The 23,694-nt window shown below is 48.4% G+C and overlaps 1 protein-coding gene across 1 annotated transcript in view; it reads left to right on the forward strand.

Moving 5' to 3' along the window:
• LOC122730033 (TRIO and F-actin binding protein) overlaps nt 1-23,694 on the forward strand; it is an 87,721-nt gene that overhangs the window by 7,776 nt on the left and 56,251 nt on the right. Inside the window, exons 2-6 of the mRNA XM_043969228.1 lie at nt 11,468-11,647; nt 15,866-16,005; nt 20,134-20,338; nt 21,926-22,064; nt 23,075-23,552. Of these exons, the coding sequence (XP_043825163.1) occupies nt 11,468-11,647; nt 15,866-16,005; nt 20,134-20,338; nt 21,926-22,064; nt 23,075-23,552 (1,142 nt within the window). The remainder of the gene's footprint in view (nt 1-11,467; nt 11,648-15,865; nt 16,006-20,133; nt 20,339-21,925; nt 22,065-23,074; nt 23,553-23,694) is intronic.

Genomic DNA, 23,694 nt, shown 5'->3' on the forward strand with positions numbered 1-23,694 from the left:
GAAGGGGTGAAACCAGCCCCAGAAGAGAACTCCGTGTGTCTTGCTTAGCTTAGGAAGCTGGGCCAGCCACTGATGACTAGATTAGGGTAAGATATCACCAAGCCCTCTCTCCTGGATCCAAACCACACCTTGTATGGTTTTCAGAGGCAGGTCTGGTCATGGCCCTCCCGTGAGGGCAGACCCTGAACTCAATGCTGGATGAAGCACAAAGGTTAAGATCGAGGAATCCTAGCTCCAGAGGTCACTGAGTCTAATTCCCTCTTATTTGACCAATGAGGAAATGGAGGTTCAGACAGCTTGATGTGACTGTCCAAGATCACCCCAATTTTACGCTGTACAGTTGAGGTTGAGACCAGAGATGTCTGACTTCAATTCCAGAAACTCTCTCCCCTGTATCACTATTTTACATCTTAGATAAGTCATGAGCTAACATTTCCAGCAGATCATCCTGTGTTCACTGAGTCTCTCCCATGTGGAGGCTTGGGTACTGGGGGGAACACAGAGGAGCTAAGGGAGAGACCCTGCCCCTGAGAGGTTTATTCTGACTAGAAAGACAGGGCACATTATAGATTACATTATTAATCTAGCTATCAATAATATTGAATACATCATTATAGTAAGTTCATATACAGTGTAGATTATATCTAAACTCTCTATACATACATACATACACACATATATATTTTTATATCTTCTCATTTGGACATTTTTTAAATTTAGGGTTAGGATAAGGTTAACTCCAGGCATGTTGGTGCTTCTACTCAGGTGAGATTTGAAATCAGGTCCTCTTGACACCAGGACCCGTGCTCTATCCACTTCACCACCTAGCTGTTCCTTGAAGTTTCCTTTGAAAGGCTGCCTTTTTTTTTTAACTTTTTCACTTTGCATAATTCTTTTTTTCCAGTTACATGTAAAGATGGTTTTCAACATTCTTTTTATAAGATTTTGAGTTGCAAATTTTCCTCCTTCCCTCCCTTTCTTCCCTGCCCTCTCCCCTAGATGGCAAGCAATCTGATAAAGGTTATATATGTATAATCACATTGAACTTATTTCCACATTACACATGTTGTGAAAGAAGAATCAGAACAAAAGGGAAAAACCTCAAGAAAGAAAAAGTAAAAACAGTATGGTTCAATTTGCATTCATATCCCACGGTTCTTTTTTCTGGATGTGGAAAGCATTTTCCATCCATGAGTCTTTTGGAATTGTCTTGGATTATTGTATTGCAGAGAAGAGCCAAGTCTATCACAGTTGATTATCAGACAAAGTTGCTGTTACTGTGTACAGTGTTCTCCTGGTTCTGCTCATGTCACTCAGTATCAGTCCACTTAAGTATGAAAGGTTGTTTTGATGCCCGTTTCAGTATAAGAAAGGGTTCCTGGGCAGCTAGGTGGCGCAGTGGATAGAGCACTGGCCCTGGAGTCAGGAGTACCTGAGTTCAAATCCAGCCTTTGACACTTACCACTTAACTAGCTGTGTGACCCTGGGCAAGTCACCTAACCCCAATTGCCTCAAAAATAAAAATTTTAAAAAGGAAAGGGTTCCCCTATCCCATGTATATTTCCTACCCTAGAGAGGCAGATGGAGAGTTGGCCTCATTCAGGGCTGTGTGACCCAGGGCAAGTTACCTGTCTGAGCCCCTGATGAGTCTCTAACACCAGGAGGTCTGCATCGACTGATGAAGTTTCTTTACCTGGACATTTCTGTACCATTGAACTCACAGGTCTTATTTTTTAAAAAATATTCATTTTGGGGGCGGCTAGGTGGCGCAGTGGATAAAGCACCGGCCCTGGATTCAGGAGTACCTGAGTTCAAATCTGGCCTCAGACACTTGACACTTACTAGCTGTGTGACCCTGGGCAAGTCACTTAACCCCCATGGCCCCGTAAAAAAAAACTAAAAAAAAACTCATTTTATTTTAAGGGGGGGGGCTGTTCAACATTTTGGGGGGGGCAGGGCAATGAAGGTTAAGTGACTTGCCCGGGGTCACACAGCTAGTAAGTGTCAAGTGTCTGAGGCTGGATTTTAACTCAGGTCCTCCTGAATCCAGGGCCGCTGCTTTATCCACTGGGCCACCTAGCTGCCCCCTCAACATTTGTTTAGATTAAAAAAACATTTAAAACCTATTGCCAAGCATTAATTTAGCGGTTACTATGTGTCAGGCAAGTAACAGGCTCCTGCCCTCAAAGAGTTTACACTCTAATGGGGGAGACAATGTATAGAAAACGGCATAGACAAGATGTCTCTGGTATACTTCCCAGAGGGGAAAGTGGACTTTGAGCTAAGTCTTGAAGGAAGCCAAACAAGCTAAAAGTCAAAGGTGAGGAGGAAGGACAACGCAGGCAAGAGATGGAGTGTCATGGGAAGGAAGAGCAAGGAAGCCTGGGTAGCTAAGAGGACAGAAGGGAAGTCAGGTATAACGATAGAAGGGTACGAAGGGGCCAGGGTGGGAAGTGTTTTAAATGCCAATCAGAGGACTTGATGTTTAATCGTGGAGATAATAGGCAGCCCTGAGCATGCTCTGACCTACTCTTCAGACAAGTCACCTTGGCATCTGTGGGGAGCATGGACCACAGTGGCAAGAGACGGGAGGCAGGAAACCAATTAGAAGCCTAGAGAAGATGTCTTCTCCTTTTTTTTTTTTTTTTGGGTGAGGCAATGGGGGTTAAGTGACTTGCCCAAGTGCCTGAGGCCAGATTTGAACTCAGGTCTTCCTGAATCCAGGGCTGGTGCTCTATCCACTGCAGCACCTAGCTGCCCTAGAGAAGATGTCAAAAGGCAGACCTGACAATTGCCTCCTACTCTTCAATTTCCTCCTTATTCTTTAAAAGGGGATGTTTCGCTGTTCTTTATTTTTGTTTTTTAAAATATTCTAAGAATGTTTATATTTTAATTTCTTCTCAATTACATATAAAACTAATTTTAACTAATTTTTAATAATGTTGCATTCTGTAAAGTTTTTTAAATGGATGTTTAACATTATTTTACATGTAATTGGGGAAAATAAAATTCTAAATTAAAAATAATAATTTTTGAGTTTTCTCTCCTTGAGAAGGCAAGCACTTTGATATAGATTATACAAGTGTAGTCATGCAAAACATATTTTCATATTAGCCATGTTGCAAAAGAAAACAGAGCAAAAAAAGAAGAAAAAAGTTGTGTTTTTTTTTAAGTATGATTTGAGGGACAGCTAGGTGGCGCAGTGGATAAAGCACTGGCTCTGGATTCAGAAGAACCTGAGTTCAAATCCGACTTAGACACTTGACACCTAGTAGCTGTGTGACCTTGGGCAAGTCACTTAACCCTCATTGCCCCGCCAAAAAAACAAAAGAAAAGAGAAATATGCTTTGATTTGCATTCAGATTCCATGAGTTCTTTCTCTGGAGGTAGATCATTGTATTGCTGAGAATAGTAAGTCAATTCACAGTTGATCATTGTACAGTATTCTCCTGGTTCTGCTCACCTCACTATGCATCAGTTCATATTAATTTTCCCAGTTTTTTTCTGAAACCATCCTGCTTATCTTTTTCTTATAGCACAATCATATACCACAACTTGTTCAGTCATTCCCCAATTGATGGGCATCTCCTCGATTTCCAGTTCTTTGCTATCACAAAAAGAGCTGCTATAAATATTTGTGTACATATGCATCTTTTTCTTTTCTTTTTTTTTTTTATCTCTTTAAGATATAGACCTAGTAGTGGTATTGCTGGGTCAAAGTTTTATAGCCTTTTGGACATAGTAACAAACTGTTCTCCTGAATGGTTGGATCAATTCACAACTCCACCAACAAAGCACTAGTTTCCTAAATTTTGATATTTAAAAAACCTGTCACTTCCCAATAACTCACCCTCCCCTAATAGAACCCTCCCAAGTGGCAAAATAATAATAATAATAATAATAGGGAGCAGCTAGGTGGCAAAGTGGATAGAGCACCGGCCCTGGATTCAGGAGGACCTGAGTTCAAATGCGACCTCAGACACTTCACATTTACTAGCTGTGTGACCCTGGGCAAGTCACTTAACCCTCATTGCCCTGCCAAAAAAAAAAAATAAGAAAGAAAAAAATAATAATAATACAGTTGAAGCAAGATCAACTGAATACAGGATCTGGCTTTTGGGGTGTGCTAGTAAATGTTTAACAATGGGTTCTTTAAAAAAAAAAAGACATGCCCAAGAAGCATTTTAAGCTCAATCCACATCATTGCCATTTTCGTCAGCTCTTTCTTAAGTCTAGACAATTAACAAAACAATAAAGCAAGTCCAGCCTTATAGTGTTAGCCTGGGTGCAAATGTCCACACAGAAAGTTAAGCCAACTCTTACCTGTGGGGGCTTCAGCCCATTTGCTTCCTATAGCCATGAAAATTCTGAGATCTTCTATGAGAAGCTTCCCCAATTCCTTCTCTCCAAATTTATTTCACAATCTGTTCTCTCCTTCTCCCCTCCAGCCTCAGAAAGAGTCCTTTGCTATGCCCAGGAACCCGAGTCCTCCCTCATCCTTCAGGTCTTTGCTCTGTCATTCCCCACCCCACCCCACCCCCCAAGCATTCTCTTTAGTCTTATTTTTTAGTCTTATCTTCATTTTAAAAAATCATTGTTACTTCTCAGTCACTTCCCCTCCCCCCCCCAATAAAAAACCAAACCCAGAGTTGTCGCCTGTAACCAAGGAATAGAGTTTAGCCAAACAAAGCAGGAAACATAGGGAAGTGAGGTATATGGCCCATTCTGAATCCAGTCAGCACCTTTCTGTTGATGTTCTAAAGTGACATTTCTCTTTTACTTTCAAACTCTCCCTTTTCACTGACTCGTAGCCATCTACCTACAAACATGGCCTTTTCTACATGCTCGTCTCCCTTCTGCTCTGTCTCCCTCTGTCCCTGATTTCTTTCTTTCTTTTGTTATGGGAGATAATGGGGTAGGGGGTTTGGGGTCCTTAGGAATTCTTCTTTAAAAAATTACACCCTCTTGCACACAAAAACAGTTAGAATAAGATGGTAGTTTATTTCGGGGCAAGGGAAGGGAGGGGAAGGGAAACCATGAAAGAAATCCTTGGACTTCTCATGGGGAGAGAGGTATGGCACAAAGCATTTGGCTTTGAGATACCAATCTCCTCGAGCAGGTACTTTTATAGAGGACTGATGGGGGGGGGGTGACCATCTGACAGTGGAAAGTTCCTTTAGTGAGGGAGGACCATCCCCCACTGGGGGAATTGGGTGAGGGGTGGCTATGGATCTCTCAAGCCATCTCTCTCTTCAAGACACAAAGGAAGCAGCCACACCTAATCTTATCGCCCCAGGGTTGAAGGGGCCTAGAATGAAGGGTGGGGAACTGGTTCCACTTATCTCGCTTAGGTCTAGGCATATCTGTCCTCTGGTTTAGTTTCTCAAGGAGAAGACTCCTTGATGTGCCCCAGAGAACTTCTGGGGTACTCTGGGCCCCTTGACATTTCTCTTTTTTTTTTTTTTTTTTTTTGGTGAGGCAATTGGAGTTAAGTGACTTGCCCAGGGTCACACGGCTAGTAAGAGTCAAGTGTCTGAGGCTGGATTTGAACTTAGGTCCTCCTGAATACAGGGCCACTGCTCTATGCACTGTGCCAACTAGCTGCCCCTAGCCTGATTTCTTTTTTTTTCCTTTTTTCTTTTTTTAATTTATCTATTATTTATTTATTTATTTTTGGTGAGGCAATTGGGTTAACCCAATTGTGTGACTTGCCCAGGGTCACACAGCTAGTAAGTGTCAACTGTCTGAGACCAGATTTGAACTCAGGTCCTCCTGACTCCAGGGCCAGTGCTCTATCCACTGCACCACCTAGCTGCCCCTTCCTAGCCTGATTTCTTAAAATAATAATAATAAAATAGAAGAGTCATAGGCACTTCCTCATTCCTCCATATCTTTTAATTTCCTTGCAATCTGTCTTCTCACCATTTAACTGAACCTTCTCTCGTTGAGGTTTTTAATGACCTCCCAATGGCCACTTCCCAATTACCTTTTTCCCTGCTTGTCTACACTCCTCTGGGCTTCTCCATTCCTTGCCCCCCCCCCCATTCCAAGTACTTTCCCTTCTCCCCTCTCTAGCTTCCTTTTTTGTTATCTTCCTCCATTAGACTGTAAACTTCTTAAGAACAGGAGCTGTTTTTCTTATTTGTTTTGCCAATGCTTATTTAGCGCAGTGCCTGGCACATAGTAGGCACTTAAGAAGTGTTTATTGTGGGGCAGCTAGTTGGCACAGTGGATAAAGCACCAGCCCTGGATTCAGGAGGACCTGAGTTCAAATTCAGCCTCAGACACTTGACACTTACTAACTGTGTGACCCTGGGCAAGTCACTTAACCCACATTGCCCTGCCCCCCCCCCAAAAAAAGCTGTTTATCGACTAACTGAAATCCCGTAGCCTTTTTTGATCCTCCAACTCCTCACCCCGTCTGCAGCCTTTGACATTGCTGATCACCCCTTTCCTTCTGAATAGCCTCATCTGCCTTAACTTCAGAAACACCATCCTTGTCTGCTTACCTTCTGCCTCTAAGAAAATTTCTCAGTCTCTTCCCCTGGTGTCTGTTCCTTTTTCTGACACCATGAATTGGATGCTCCCCAAAGCTCTGTCCTCAGTCCTATGTCCTCTCAACCCACCCCTCCACTCTCTTGGCAATTTTTTTCATTCCCAGGGTTTCAACTACCACCTCCATGCAGATGCCTTCCAAGTCTCTCCAGTCCAAACCTTTCTCTCCCTTTCAAAGTTTAAACTTTTTTTAAATTATACATTTAATCATAAAGAACCTGCAAACTTGTTATCATTCAGTTTGTCTCTTGAAACTGTACATTATATTTAACAAGGTTGTAACAAATTGCTATTTCTGATCCCCTTCTGAACACTTTGTTTTTTTCTATGTATCTTTTTGGGGGGATGGGCAATGAGGGTTAAGTGACTTGCCCAGGGTCACACAACTATTAAGTGTCAAGTGTCAGAGGTCGGATTTGAACTCAGGTCTTCCTGAATCCAGGGCCGGTGCTTTATTCATTGTGCCACCTCGCTGCCCCATCTGTCCTAATCTTGTAGATGGTAACAACCTCGTCCCTCTTGCTGCCTCCCATAGCAATGTCCCTTCTCTAATTAACTAGTCCCCACTAGACTGAGCTCTAAAGGACCACAACTCAAGTGTCCTTTTCCCCTCCCTGCCCTACCTCATCCAGCAAAGGACTCTGGACTTCGTTCCTGATTTTGCCAATTCCTCCCTCCATTAGGGGACATTCCAAGAAGCCCCTCTGCAGCCAGAAGACGGTGGCCACACTAGCCTAAAACCATCGATCTGGAGCAGAAAGACTCTCGGAGGCCATCAAATCCAACCCCCTCTGGGCAGAGAAGGAAAGCTTTTTGTCTAAGGTCACACAGGTCAAATGCTACCGAACGGAGATTTATTCAGGTTCCGGGGACTCCAATTCAGTGATCTGGCCGTCACACATGCTGCCTGTCAGAGCGAGAATTTTTTATCACTTCCTGGTCAATGAGGTCACGATGAGCCTTTAGCTGAACTCAGGGGGCGAGTCTGGTCTGTGTGGGACATACACGGAGTCTTTTTCAGAAATACGAGAGGCTAGACCGTAGAGGTACTGAATTGATTGTGGAATGGGTTGAATCCAGGGCTGGAAAGGCTTAGACTTTGAAGGAAGTTCAGGAAGTAGAAAGGGGACAATCATCGAATATCAGATCTTGGGCCTTAGAACAGAGAATGTTAGAACATAAATAATAAGAGCTGGAAGAAAGCATAGAACGGGGATTGTGAGGCCTGGAAGGTACCTGGGAGATGGTCCAGTCCAACTCCTTCCTTCCTATTGCGCCGAAGGGACTCCGGGACAGAGCTGGGATCTCACAACACTTTCCTCTACAGGACCAGTGGTACACTGAACTTTGGATGCAACTTGATTCCACGTCTTCCATTTTACAGAAGGGGAAATCGAGGCTCAGAGACGGGAAGGGAGTTGTCTAGAGCTGTCCGGGCGTGTCCGCCAGAATTTCAATCGTGACCCCCTAACCTGCTCGGGTGCACTTTCGGCCGAGCTACATCCAAGAATCAAACCTCCCCCAGCCCCTCCCCGTCAAGGAAAACCTGTGGGGGAGGGCAGGGGAGGGAGACCGACAATTACCTGGACCGGGGAGGAGATCAAAGGGTCTAGCATGCTGCCCTATGGGGCCCGCTCTTCACCCCACCCACCTCTTCCGCTGGGGGACCCCTCGGGTCAAATCGCAGCCACTGGACGAGCAATCCGGGCAGCCTGCCCAAGCCACCAGCCTTTCCCACTGCCCCGGGGCCAAATCGGGGCCAAATTAGCTGCCTGCCCGGCGCCCTGGAGGCGGCTTCCAGAGGCCGCGCCCAGGCCCCGCCCGAGCCCACAGGAAAGCCAATAGGGAGGGCCGCATGTAAATGAGTCTCCTAAACGGAGCCTATGGAAGACCGGCCGGCGGGAGTGGCCTATCTCCTTCCACTCCCGGGGAAGGTTTGCATTCATTGTGTTAAAAAAAAAAGGAAAGAAAGAAAAAGAAAAAGGGGGAAAAAAGGGAGAGAGAGAGAGAAAGAGAGAGAGAGAGAGAGAGCGCGCGAGCGAGCTGTAGGCTTGGCCCGGGCGCGCGCTCCCAGACAAGTGCAAGGTACGCGGACCGATGCAGGCAGGGAGGGATGCAGGGATGGAAGGAAGGAGGGATGGAAGGATAGAGGGGGAGGGATGCAGGCATAAAGTCAGTGCATGCATGATGGGCAGAAGAAGCCGGGACAGGGAACGGTGCGTGCGTGCACTACCTGGGATGATGCTCACTCCCCCCAGGGTCCGGAACGGATTTCTCCCGGCTGGCTTTTTAATAATTCATTGCAAATCCCAAGTCCTTTGCAAAGGTCGCTTAGCAGCCGGGGTTGTGTGGGTGCAAATCCTTTTACATTTTTTTTTTAAATCTGGACGGAGGTACTGGATGTGGGGCCGGCTCTCAGGTGACGGGGCAGACAGGCTTTTTATTCTCTCAGGAGAGGAGAGGTCGGGGAGTGAGCCTTCTGCACGCAGCCCTTGCTTGTGGGAAGAGGGCGGGGAGGGGGAGAGGAAATGGCTTTTCAAGCTAGGAGATCGCCGGTAGGGGGGAGGGGGAGAGATGGCAAGGTCCCCCAGGGAGGACTGGCCCCTCCCAATCACTGCCCGGAGGCCACCCCGGGGATCCTTGGGGAAGAAGGACCAGTCCTTGGCCCCCAGGACCAAGAGCTCGCTCTGAAATTCGTCAGGGACTTATTGGGGGTACGGAAAGAGGCTGATTTAGGCCTGAGCTGTAATCCTGCCCCTGGCATCTTCGGGCAGAAACATCCTGGGCAAGTCAATGAATCGCAGGTCAACAGCTGGAGGCCCGATTCCATTATTTGGTGGAAGGGGAAACTGAGGCTGAGGAAAACTAAGTGACTTCCCGAGGCCACCCACGCAAGGTAACAGAAGCTCGGATTAGAACCCAAGGCTTCGGACTCCAAAGACAATGCTCTTTCTACTATAGCTTTAAAACAAGGACAATATTTTCTCTGCTCAGGTGAGGTCCGAGCTTCATCACCCTTGTAGGGGTATGGAAATAGAAATTCTTGTTGTTATTCTTTTTTTTGGTGAGGCAATTGGGGTTAAGTGACTTGCCCAGGGTCACTCAGCTAGTAAGTGTTAAGTGTCTGAGGCTGGATTTGAACTCAGGTCCTCTTGAGTCCAAGGCCAGTGCTCTATCCACTGTGCCACCTAGCTGCCCCCCTCTTGTTGTTATTCTTGACCATAAATGCCTGAGCCAGCAAGGAGGGAGCCTTCCAGCCGGGGCCCCAAAGCTTCCTTGTAGGCAAACGGGCTCCTCTTGCCTGTGTTCTGCTGTGTGGGTTACCTGGGGTTTGGCCGGGTTTGGGGCTGCTCTGGATCTCCCCTGCTAGCAGTGGAGGAGAACCCTTCATAATCAACGCTGCGTCCTCCAGCCTGGCTCGGGTTATGCCTGGGAGGAAAAGGGGCTGGAGGAAGACTGAGTTTTATAAAAGTCATCTTCTTCCCTTTCCCTTAGTGTGGGATGTCAAAGGCAGACTGTGGAGAAGGACCTCAGGCTAGGGACTGGAGAGGGCTGCTTGCTGCCTGGGGGAACTCCTAGATAATCTCTGCAAGTCTCTGAATAATTTCAGGCCTTCCTCTCCACCCTGTTGGCCAATGACCCTGCCTCTGCTAGAGACCTGGGATAACCCTGCAGAGATGAGGGAAAGATGGGGAGGAGGGCTGCTGCTTGGGAAACTCAGCTGGGGAGCTGCCAGCTCTCTGTGTGACTTCAGGCTGTTGGGCCTCAGTTTCCTTTTGTGTAAAATGAAAGGATTGGAGGGGTGCTATTAAATAATACCTAAGATTCCTCCCAATTCTGACATTCTTGGTTCTCAGCCCCTCCTAGCTCTAACATTCCAAGTTCTAATCTCTTTCCCAGCTCTGACATTCTTGGTTCTAAGCTCTGTCCCAGCTCTGATATTCCCTGTTTTAAGACCCCTCCCAGCTCTGATATTCTCTGTTCTCAGGCTCCCTCCCAGCTCTGACATTCTTGGTTCTAAGTTCCATCCCAGACTGACATTCCCTGTTCTAAGCTCCCTCCAAGCCCTGCCATTCCCTGTTCTAAGACCCCTACCAGCTCCGACATTCTTGGATCTAAGTTCCATCCCAGCCTGACATTCCCTGTTCTAAGGCCTTTCCAGCACTCATCTCTGTCTCAAGGTTCCTTCAGGCTCCAACATCCTATGATTTTGTAAAGAGCAGTTCTTTTCTGCACTCTCTTTACTTTCTTTCTTTCTTTCTTTTTTTTTTTTGGTGAGGCAATTGGGGTTAAGTGACTTGCCCAGGGTCACACAGCTAGTAAGTGTCTGAGGCCGGATTTGAACTCGGGGACTCCTGAATCCAGGGCCGGTGCTTATCCACTGCGCCATCTAGCTGCCCCACTCTCTTTACTTTCAAAGGGATTCCAGATCCAAATGACCCCTACAAATATCTTCATGTAAAGTCCCCCCCACCATTTTTGTCTGGACTGAATCTGTTCCACTAGGGCCTGTTTTCTCCTCCCCCAGAGCCATCCTCCAATTCCTCCTCACAGCCTAGAAGGGAGCCTGGCTCCTTCCAGAAGGTTCTACCATCTAGCTGCAAGTGTTGGCAGATTCTCCCAGACTATAATGGCTTGGAGTTGGGAACAATGGCTCGTCTAAGGACCAACCTAGCTAAGTATGAGCAGCCCTGCCCCACAGAGGGAACCTTTTTTGTTTCTCTTTTTGGGCTTAGTCATTCATGAAGCCACCTCTTAAGTCATGGAAATGTTATGATTGTCACTGATGAAGGTTATACCCTTGATCTGGTGTGTGTGTGTGTGTGTGTGTGTGTGTGTGTGTGTGTGTACATGGGAGGGATCTTCGAAGCAGACATATCTCATGCTTGTCTTCTTTCCTATTGCATTCTAGTTGCCCACCAGTGAGTGGGTCCCATCCTGGGGGGACAGTCCTGGCCTGACCTTTTCCATGATGGAGAAGGTGACAGATAATGTCCCATGTGAGGACTTCAAGGCGGACATATTTGCAAAGAATCACTGCCAAAATTATTCTGAGGTCCAGGAGGCTCACTATGACCCCAGCATACACCAGGTAAGCCAGCCATATCAAGTCAACTGGGTGAGCAGGATTGAGGACAGGGAATAGGGACAGATGACTGAGTCAGAAGATCTGGATCCCAGCCTACACCTATGCACAATGTGACCTTGGGAGAGTCAATTCTCCAATTTGAGTTTTCTCATCTGCAAAGGGGGTGGAAATTGGGAAGGCTAAATTAGGTGATCACAAAAGCTTGATCAATTAGAAAGGACCCTGGAGGTCACCTTCAAATGTAAAGTCCTTGAGGGCAGTGACAGTTCAGGGGTTTGTCTTTGTATCCCTAGGCTCCCAAATGCTCAAAAAACACATGACTGAGTGACCCCAAATTCCTTCTAAAACCTCCCTGTCTCCATCCCATTGGTGGGCATGAGCTGTCTGTGAATGTGGCCCATGTCCATGGAGCCTGCCAAAGACGGCTGGCCACTGCCTGGGGCAGCTAACCCGAACTTTGGCCCCATAATTAATTCCCTGAGTTCCAACCCAGGAGGTATCAAACTTTTAAAAGTCATGTAACTGGGGGCAGCCAGGTGGCGCAGTGGATATAGCACCGGCCCTGGAGTCAGGAGGACCCGAATTCAAATCTGGCCTCAGACACTTAACACTTACTAGCTGTGTGACCCTGGGCAAGTCACTGAACCCCAATTGCTTCACTAAAATAATAATAATAATAATAAAAATGATGCAGCCCTGCTAACGCAGACATAGATAAGCATGATAGAAGGTAGACAGGTTTGTGGGTGACGAGAGGATCTGACCAATGGGCCCCAGGGAAGTTTGAGGAGTCCTCTACAGAAATTTCAGCAGAAGTAGAAGGTGGGAATCAGGAAATCTGCATAGAGATGACATCTGCTGAGGATTCTGAGAGCAGTAGGTGTGGAGGAGGGCTCCCTTCAGCCAGTGGGGATGACCTAAGCACATCCTTAAAGGAAGGTCATGGTTAGCTGAGGTTAGGAGACAGCAAGGGTCAACTGGGTGGATGTGAGGTGTGGAGGAGAACAAGGTTCCATGAAACTACAGGGTCTAAGGCCAACTCAAGAAATCCTATTGTCATCCTCTGGGCCAAGCTGCCACTCACCAGACCAAAAGGGAGCTATGGGTACAGGGTAGGGAGGGGAAACTGAGTCCACCTGGATCGTGGGCTGCCCAGGTAGCAGAGCCTATCACTGGCAGTTCTTGGGTTCTCTGGGTAGGAGGGCGGGTGGAGATATGTGAAGGTGTCTGAGAAGCCAGCTTCTCTTGGAGAACTAGGTCATGGGCCTGGAAGAAGGCATCTGGGTTGTTTGTATGAAGAGACAAGAAGGCAGAGGTGCCAAATCAGTGAGAGAGAACTGAAGGTCAGCTTAGGCATGACTTGGGAGGGCAGAGGGAGAAGAAAGGAGAGGCCTTAGGTGCCATGGGGCTGTGCCTGAGGTTAACCACCTGTCTGAATCTCGAGGGATGGCCTCCGCCCACTGACCTCATCTGATTCTGACCTGGCTCTGGTTAGGACAGACTGTGCCCCGGCCTAGGCCCTCCTCCCCACACCGGGAAAGCCCCCAGTAGAGTAGATCTCTCTGCTCATGGCTATGGAGCCCACAGTGGGTCTCAAAGAGCCTGCTCTGCCTTGGTCCCTGATGAATAGGGCCTGGGGCTCCCTTCTCTCCATCAGCCTCCAGAAGACAGCTGAGGGGAGAGTGTCTGGTATGGAATTGGTCCCTCCTGTCCCTTCCTCGCAGCTTGGGGCGGCTGCTGGATCCAAGCCCTCTGAGCCAAGGGCTTTGTCCCCACGGGGAGCGGCAGTGTGTGTGTATATCCCTGGGCCCCTCGCCCTGCTCCCTGGGGCCCTCAGGTGAGCTCGGCAGGTGTCAAGTTCCGGCCGTTTCATTTGCGGGCATTGTTCTTGGCCGGGCTCCGGCTTATGAAAGAGTAATGAGGGCCCCTCACAGCCTCCTGGCCACCCCTCTAGGGTTACTGCTGCCTCTGTTGGGGCTGGGAGTCAGGGCCTCCGTGCGGGGGCCTGAGCGTTGCGCCCCCCGAGGGGACAAGGGTGCTGACAGCTGCCCTGCCCTACGTGGAGCCCTCCAGCCCGTCCTCACCACCCAGGTAACCAGAGAAGAGGCGGGGCAGGGGGTGGGTGGCACAGCGAGGGCTTGGGACATAGGTGATCGGGGAGCTGGAGTGTGGGGGGGGACTAGCCTAGAGGTGATGAACAATGGTTCCCCCTGGCTGGGCCCAGAGCTGCCACACCTCGGGCACAGCCCTGCCCAGGACCTGAGGAGGGGAGAAGGCTGGACAGGAGAGCGGAGGAAGCCCTGGTCTCCTTGCCCTCCCCGCCAGCCCTTCCACCCACATCAGAGGTGAATCCTCGGGCTTCAAGAAGGTGCCCCCATCCTGTACCTGTTCTCCCTGTCCCAGAGTTCCCCTCTCCTCTCCTCCTCTTCCATTCTTCTCCTCTGGCTCCTGGGTGCCCTTTGCCTAGTCACGGGTCACCTCCAGGCCCTGGTTTGCATTTCTACGTTGAACTAGAGCGGGGATTCTTACCCTGGACTCTCTGGACTTGTTCTCAAGTGCTCCCCAAGATGTACTTCAGCGTCATTGATTTCCCTTGTCATCCTGTTCTGTGAAGGGCTTCACAGAGAGGGTTCAGAACCCCCAGGGAACTAGATTCTTTCTAGCTCTTAAGCCCTCTGGGTTCTAACATTCTATGTCCTCAGCCCCCTTCAGCCTCTGGTAACACATACTTTGATATCCTATGTTCTAAGATTCCTCCTTTCAGGTTCTATGCACTTATAGCCCAGGTTCTGAGATTCCTTGCTCTCCATTTTAAGGTCCTTCCCAGTTTTCACGGTTTACTTTCTAACCTTCTATGACCTAATGTCCCTCTCAACCCTCACATTCTAAGTTCTCAAGTCTCTTCCACCTCTAACACTTCCCACTCTCAGACTGTGTTCTAAAGTCCCTCCCCGCTCTGATATTTATGTTCTAAGATGCCCTCCAGTTTCTGACTTATGTTTCTCTCTACTTTTATATTCCATGTACTGATACTCTGTGTTCTAAAGTTCTGCCCAGTTTTGACATTCTTGGTTCCAAGGAGCCCTGATATGCTGTGTTCTAAGCACCTCTCAATATTCCATTTCCTAAGGGCCCTCCCAGCTCTGACATCTATGTTCTAAGGTCCTGCTTAGTTCTGATAGCTTGTGTTCTAACATTCTAAGATTCCCCTCTCCCCAGCCTGAGTCCTGATACCCCATGTCCTTTGAGACTTCCTGGTTCTGACATCTTATATTCTAACATTCTATTTCTGAGGTCTCTTTCAGCTCTGATAATCTACATTACTAAAATTTTGTTTTGAAGTCCCTCTCAGCTCTGTCATTCCCTGTTCTAAGGTCCCTCCTAGTTCTGACATTCCCTGTTCTGAACTCTCTCCCAGGTCTGACATCCCCTGTCCTAAGGCCCCTCCCAGCCCTGACATCCCCTGTTATAAACTCTCTCCCAGCTCTGACATTCCCTGTTCTAAGGTCCTTCTGACATTCTGAAGTCCCATGAGCCTTCTTTTCCCTATTACCTCCTTACTACTAGTCTACCTTCTGCCCTCTCTTGCCGCTTCCCCCCCCCAACCACAAGCACATGTACCCATGTACACGTACATGTACAAGCACAATACAGGTTACCCAGGCCCCCTGCAGGTATCTCACCAGATAAGCACAAACCCCTGACTTGGCAGGAGCAGGAGTCAGGGCCAGCAGGTAGCATGGAGCCCATCCCGGCCAGCCTGCTCATGTCACAGAGAGGGAGAGCCACTTTTCAAATGTAACACTGCCAAGGCCGTCTTCACCGTCTCCCCTACTCTCAATACCATCACATACACTGATGCATCTACATGTACACATAGCCGTGTGGACATCCACAGGCATCCAAGTGCCTACAAGCCTTCATGTGGTTACCTGGTAGCCAGATTCCTTGAAATCTGAGGCATTCAACAGATTCTCTGGAAGCAGAGGTGATTCCCTGCCCCTCCTGCACATGCATGCACGCACACAGCGCACATGACAGACACACACAACACACATGTGCTCACAGTGCACTCTCATGTGTACACACAGAACACACGTACATACACACCATCTCACGTTTGCCCCCAAAGCAAGAGCTAAATTAGAGCGGGGGAGCCCCCACATTTGGGTCCCTGCCTCTCCACATCTCAGGATCTTCTCCTCTCCTCTCCCCTTCCAGGAGACAGGGACACCTCTGGGGGCTGAGGCCCCTTATTGTGACCTGCAGCAAGGTTCCCACCACCCCAAGGACACACTCTGCATCTTGACCCCCAGCTGTGAGTTGGTGGTGACCACTGACCCTGAGCAGAGGCCTGAAAGGTAGGTTCTGGTCCAGAGACCTGCATGTCACCTTGGGGAGGGGGAGAGGGAGGGGTGTGCATGCTGCTGGTCCCAAGAAGCCTTAATCTGAACCCTTCACCTTGGCTGACTGATACCATGCCTTCTGGTGAGACGCCCATCCCCGTGTGTGATGCCCTCACCCAAAGGGCACCAGGCAGCCCTGCCCTGTGGCCAGATTCCTGCCATCAAAGGCACCACGCTCCCCCTCCTTGCCCACTCCTTTGGGAAAGGCAGTGACACACTGGATGCAGTCCTGGACTTGGACTTCAGAGACCTGGGTTCAAATCCTGACATTTACTTACTAACCTGCCCTAAGCCTTATCTATGGAATGGAGAGGATCCTCTTGGTCTGCCCAGACTTGCCTGGTGAGTCATGGTGAGGGCATGCATTTTGTAGACTCTGCAACGCTTCACAGACCTGGAGATGCATGCATTGCTCAGAGTGCATCTTCCCTGATTCAGGTCACTACCCCTTCCCGCCTTCACTGATTTTCTTCCTGAGTTGTTATAGCCAAAAAAAGTCATTCTCTGGTGACAAACTCTGGAGGGGTTGAGGCAGCAGACAGAGTGGAGAGGGCCCTGGACTTGGTGCCCAGAGGATCTGGGTTCAAATCCTACATCAGATACTGGCTGTATGACCTAGGCCAAGTCTCTTATCCTCAGGTTCCTCAACTGAAAAATGAGGGAAGGGAGATTAGATTCAGTGACCTCAGGTTTATTCCAGATCCAGAGCTATAGTTCCACAATGCGGTCCTCTGAGGGCCACGCTGGGCTTTCTCGTCTGGGTGGGACCTTCCCGATCCAGTGTTCTACTGGGCCTTTGGAGCCCAAAGTCGCCTCTCCTAATAATGCGCCTCAGGTGCAAGGGAACTCAGAGGTCACCCAGTCCACCTTCCTCAACTTACAGATGGGGAAACTGAGGCCCCGGAAGGGGAAAGGACCCACACCCAGGTTATATAGTAAGCAGTTGAAGCGGAATTCAAATGCTGGTTCTTTCCAGAGTCAAATTCTTTCTCTCGCACCTCCCCGTCTCCCTTAGTATAGTTCTTGTTACCCAGCCAGTCCATGGCATAGCTAAACCTTCCCCCACTGTGAGGACATTTCCAGGTGCAAACTCTAGACAGCTGAGGTGTCTCATCCAGGCGGGATCACATTTCTGTGTTTCCTTACCTGAGTTCACAGCATCAGACAGTCTCTCCCAGCTGCTCCCTTTGCCACTTCCCCTTTTTGGGCCCCCTCCTTTGGGTCATTCCCCTACCCAGCAGCCCCCAGGGCTGAACTGTCCACTTGTTGGGTCTGTGGAGGCTTCTGCCCCTTTCATGTTTGATTCTGAGAGCACCACTGTTGACCTCTCCTCAAAACTGGAGGGTTTTGGGGCAGCTAGGTGGCACGTGTATGTATATGTGTATATATATATATATATATATATATATATATATATATATATATATATATATATATATATATATATGGTGTTGAAACAATCTATCATGAAATATATATTTCATGATAGATTGTCTCAACACCACACTCATATCTACTGACCCTTCCCAGAGAAAGACAGTTAAAGTAAAACCAGTGGGCCCAAGCCCCCCACACCAGTCTACCCACCTCCACTCCCCAAGAAAAGTGAGGTGCGTTCATTACACTTTATCTGGAACAAGGTCATTTCCTGCATTTAGTCTGGGATCAACTGTCATCCCCAGACACCACTGTGGCCCCACAATATCCTTCTCCTGACGCTGCTGTCTTCCTCTTTCTATGAATTCCTTCCACTTGTTATTTCTCATGAGGTTGTAGAATTCCATTCCATTGTGATTCACACAGTTTGCTCAGCAATTCCTAACTGACGGGCATCCACTAGGTTTCCAGTTTTGTAGGGTTAGTGTTGTTGGTTTTTTTATTTGGCTGCCACAGAAATTACTGCTATAAATATTTTGCTCTCTCTGGGGCCTTAGTTTCTATCTCTGATCTCCCTGGGTGGGAACCTATTAACAGCGACTTTTCTCACACAATTCCCAATAGTTGTGCAGAAACGTTGAGCCATTGGGCATTTCCACCAATGGGCAGCACACCAGGGGCCTGACTTCCCCTGGGTTCTCCAGTGTTAACTTTTTCTACATTTTATCATGTCAGGTGATTGGTGGGGAGTGAGGTTGCATTTCCCAGGAAATAGCAGATCCACCTTTTCCTATAGTTATTGATGGTTTGCAATTCTTTTTTTGAAAGCTGTGGCTATCTTCTGTCCATGTCTCTCTGTTGGAAACTTTTTCTTAGTCTTATGGATTTCATCAGTTCTGTAGATTTATGGATAAAGTCAGATCTCAGAGGTCACCTCATCCAACTTCCTCATTTTACAAAGGATGAAACTCACAGAGGCCGGCGAATAAAATTTATCCAATGCCTACTGTGTGCCAAGCACGAAAATACCAATACAAGTAAAAGAAAGCCTCTGCCCTTGCGGGGCTTACAATTAATAGGAAAATATTACAGTTATTATAATGAGGAATTTATAATGAATAGGGGAAGACAACACATAAAAGGGAACTGAAAAGAGGGAAGAGGGAGAGGGAAGGTGCCCATATCAGGGCACAGTAGGCCAAAGTTAAGAGCCAAGCTAGGGAGGACATGAAGTATGGTGAGCCTGGTCCCATCCCCCAAAGTGGGGGTCCCTAGAAAAATCTCTAATGGGAGAAGGGGAATGACATGGAGACGGAGTGATGAATCATGATGAATCGTGGTGGCAAAGTCCACCATGGGTCAGAAACAGCAGATATTGGAGGGTTAATAGAAATATTTGTAGGTAGCTAGGTGGCAGAAGGGATGGAGGATTGGGACTTGGAGTCAGAAAGACCTGAATTCAAATCCTGCCTCAGAAACATGTTTTATTGTCTTTTAAAAATTTTATTTTTATTTAGAATACTATTTTTTCCCAAATTAAATATAAAAACAATTTTAACATTGATTTTTAGAACTTCGTGTTCCTCCTTTCTCAGCCTCAGTTTCCTCATCTGTCAAATGGAGCTAATCACACCACCTACTTCCCAGGGTGGTGAGAGATCAAGTGCTTTGTACTCAAAAGCTTTGAGCTAGTGTTAAAGACAAACTTCTCTGGCCCTAGGGGTCCCCATTAACTCTCTTTTTAAAAAGATAGTTTACTTGTTATCTTCTGCATTTACATCACCTTGATTTCCCCCTCTCCTCTCCCAGAGAGCCATCCCTTAGATTGAAGAATTTTTTTTTAAAGAAGGAAGAGTGAGGGGCAGCTAGGTGGCGCAGTGGATAGAGCACTGGCCCTGGAGTCAGGAGTACCTGAGTTCAAATCCAGCCTCAGACACTTAACACTTACTAGCTGTGTGACCCTGGGCAAGTCACTTAACCCCAAATGCCTCACCAAAAAAAAAAAAAAAAGGAAGGAAGAGTGAGGGGGTGGGGTGGGATTTGGTGAGCCCACCTGACCCATTTCAGGCTTCACTGTTATATATTAAATAGTCCCACCTGCCCCAACTGGAGAAGTAACAAAGGAGTGGACTCAAGCTTGGAAACCTGAATCAAATCCCAGCTGCGACCCTTGCTAGCTCCTTGGTTGCAGGCACAGCCCTGGAGCCTCTATTTTCTCATCTGTGGGATGGGGACAATGAGACAGGGGGGCTCCCTGGATCACAGGGTCAGGCAATCACTTTGTCAAGCTTTTCAAAGGGCTGTTACTCCAATTGTCTCTTCTGAGTGCCACAGTGATGCAATAAGGTAATACAAACATTATCATTATCAGCCCCATTTTACAGACAGGGAAACCAGGGTTCAGAGACAGGGATTGTGAGATTGTTATGTGTTATGTCTGCACCACACAGATTTCTTGCCCCTTGTTTGTCTATTGTTCCCAGTTCACAAAGGCGGGGTACAGGATCTGATTTAGAACTGGAAGGGAACCATTTTACAGATAGAAAAGTAAGGCTCAGAAGTTTAGGGATTTGCTCAGTCACATAGCACTTAAATGACTACAGTAGGATTTGAACTCAGGTCTTTCTAAGACCAAGTCCACTGCCCTATCCCTTTTACCACGGTGTCTTTCGTGTCTTGGCAGCAGCTGTTGTCTCTCTTTTCTAGTCTTGGGGTTCCAGCAGAGAGCCTGACAGCCCAGCCTGGGGGCCAAGAGATCGGGGGTGGGGTGCCCTACCTAGAGAGCCTGACCTGCGTGCAGCTGGGAAGCCACTCAGAAGACAGCCAGGCCAGTGGAGCCCCTGCCAGCAACAGCCCTGACCGCAGCCCAGGCACCCGCTGTCCTGATGATCCCAGCACCCCTGACGCCGTGGTGAGAGGGGCCAGGAAGAACCTGGGGTGCAAAGTGGCCAGACCCAGCGTGACCTGGTGGACAGAGCTCTGGCCTGGGAGCCCGGGGACCCAGGGTGAAATCAGAGCTCTGTCTACTGTGTGACCATGGGCAGATCACTCACCCTTTCTGAGCCTTAACTCATCTGTAAAATGGGAATGATTGAGAAGCAGCATGGTAGAGTGGACAGAGGGGAGAGGAGGAACTTGGAGTTAGGAAGACTCAGGCTCAAGTCCCTCAGGTGACACTCATTGGCTGTGGGACCACGAGTCCATTGGCCTAATCCCAGAGCCAACGGGTCCCGCCTCCATGCCAAGTTCATTCTTGGGGCCTGTCTGGTTCCCATTGGCTTTGAACCCTGCCCTTCAAACTAGGGGCTCTCTCATGTGCACAGACAAGACTTCCTGCTCAGGGTTTTTGTCCCTGGACAGAGATGGAGCAGCAGGGGCCTGAAATCCTTGGTGGAACTCTGCCCTGTGGGGCTCTTGGGGAATCAGGGAAGGCACTTAGAGGACCTTAGGCTAGACCATTGAGAGGCCGAAGGAACCTCAGAGATCATCTAGTGCAGCCCCACTCATTTTACAGATGGGGAAACAGACCTGGACAATCACTTGCCCAAGTTCAGAACGGTAATGTCAGAAGTTGGACCAGATTTGAACCCAGGTCCTCTGATTTGGGTCTGAGCTCCTTCATACAACATGATTCAGTCTTTAAGAGACCCCTGGGGGGCAGCTAGGTGGCGCAGGGGATAAAGCCACCAGCCCTGGATTCAGGAGGACCTGAGTTCAAATCTGGCCTCAGACACTTGACACTTACTAGCTGTGTGACTCTGGGCAAGTCACTTAACCCCAATTGCCCCAGGGGAAAAACACCCTAGGGTTGGCTCCTAGTGGCCCCTTTTGCCTCTTTTTTTTTTTTCAAGAGCATATAAGCATTGAGAGGCTTCCATGATTCATCTTTGGTTTATAAGAGAAAATCCTTTTATTAATTATTCACTAGCCATAATTAAGAAAAAAAAGATTAGGAATTTATTTGTTTCCAGTTTATCATGACTTGCTGATTTCATTCTTTTGTAACCAGGTCTGCTTTCCAATTAAGTTCTTAGATTTTTCATTTATATTGGCATTTCCCATTTTTATATCATCTCTATTTACAAATACACCTCCTCCTGTATCTGTGACCCACCAAGCCATCCCGTGTTAAAAGGAATTGAAAAGCACTTCAGCAAACCAAACAAAATATCACTTGTGTCTCCACATATGTCTGACACCTCTGTGAAGGCGTGTAGCATCCTGGATCTGGAAGAGATCTTATGACCTTTTAAGTGCAACCCCCTCATTTTACATATGAGGAAACTGAGGCACAGAGAGATCACGGGACTTGTCCAGGATCACACAGTGAAATAACAGGGATGGGATTTAAACCTTGGTCTTCCTGACTCCAAGTCTGGCGTTCTACTCACTGTACTACACTGTTCTGAGAGGGAGGCATATTGCCCCAAATCCCCTGGAATCAGGGCCCCTTGAGCTAAGCTCCCCTCTCAATCCCTCTACCCTTGTGCCCATGCAGGACTTGGATGCTGTTGACAGGCCAGATAAGCCCTGGGGCTCTGACGAGCTCAGCATGATGTTTGCCAGGCAGCAGGAGCGTGCCCAGGCTGACAGTCCCCGGAGGGCTCCCTCCTCAACCTCCAGGGTGTCAGTCACAGGTGATTCTCTGGGATTCAGGAGGGAAGGTGAGTTCTCCTCTCTCAGGCTCCTTCTGAGGAGGGGGAAATGCCTGGGGTACCTTTCTGGAAAGGGGAGAGTTACAGGATTCCAGCTCCAGTGGGGGGTTCTAGATGAAGAATAGAAATCTGGAAATTTGGGCAGCTACGTGGTACAATGGATAGAGCACCGGCCCTGGATTCAGGAGGACCTGAGTTCAAATCCGGCCTCAGACACTTGACACTTACTAGCTGTGTGACCCTGGGCAAGTCACTTAACCCTCATTGCCCTGCAAAAAAAGAGAAAGAAAGAAAAGAAATCTGGAGGTTCAGAGGCACAGACTTTTAGATCTGGGAAGGATATCCTAAGTTGACAAGGCTAGACTGAGCAGGAATCTTATGACACCCATGACTAGTGCCCACTATGTCTTTGAGTGCTACTGGGTTTGGGGGGAGCCACTAGTTCATATAGAACCATATATCCCTCCAGATACAGAAAATGTTAAAGTTGGGAGGGAGCTTAGACCAGGGGATGTCAGGGCTGGGAGGGGCCTTAGAACAGGGGATGTCAGAGCTGGGAGGGGCTTAGAACAGGGAATGACAGAGCTGGGAGGGGCCTTAGATCAGGGGATGTCAGAGCTGGGAGGGAGCTTAGAACAGGGGATGTCAGTATAGTCTCTGTCCAAAGTCCTTCCAGCTCTGCTAGTCTCCATTCTAAAGTCCTTTTCTACTCTAAACCCTATGATCCTAATATAGGAGGCTATTTATAGATGTGGAGAATACATGAAGGTAGCAAGCCCAGGCCACCCTCACCTAACATGCAAGAACCATGCTCCAGTGCCCTGACCTCCCCAGATACCAACTCAAAGCTCCCAGTGGTTCTAGCTTGAACTAGTGGGGTTCTTCACTGAGAACTCATCATGGCAAAAGGTGTTAGCCTATAGATGATGCAGCCCAGTGCCTCACGTTATTATACCTTTGGTGTTCCAGTGTTCTCCCTCTTCTCTTTCCAGATCCTAGCCATGGGAACCAGAGTTCTAGGGAGAGCCGGGCTAAGTCTCGTGGGGAGAGCGGTTACTTCTCCTTGGAAAGGAGCAAGTTGGATTCAGCCCAGGCCTCCCAAAGTCTACAAAGTGGACTCAGAAGTACATTATGGAACCCTGGTCCTACAAAGTCCACATACCATGACACACCTCAGGCCTCATCTTTCCAGAGATCCACCCAACGGGACACCACCAGGTCCTCATCTCCCCATCGATCCACCCAAAGGGACACCACCAGGTCCTCATCTCCCCATCGATCCACCCAAAGGGACACCACCAGGTCCTCATCTCCCCATCGATCCACCCAAAGGGACACCACCAGGTCTTCATCTCCCCATCGATCCACCCAAAGGGACACCACCAGGTCTTCATCTCCCCATCGATCCACCCAAAGGGACACCACCAGGGCCTCATCTCCCCATCGATCCACCCAACGGGACACCACCAGGTCCTCATCTCCCCATCGATCCACCCAAAGGGACACCACCAGGGCCTCATCTCCCCATCGATCCACCCAACGGGACACCACCAGGTCTTCATCTCCCCATCGATCCACCCAAAGGGACACCACCAGGGCCTCATCTCCCCAT

The sequence above is a fragment of the Dromiciops gliroides genome, chromosome 5 (genome assembly GCF_019393635.1).
Source record: "Dromiciops gliroides isolate mDroGli1 chromosome 5, mDroGli1.pri, whole genome shotgun sequence".
NCBI classification, from domain to species: Eukaryota; Metazoa; Chordata; class Mammalia; order Microbiotheria; family Microbiotheriidae; genus Dromiciops; species Dromiciops gliroides.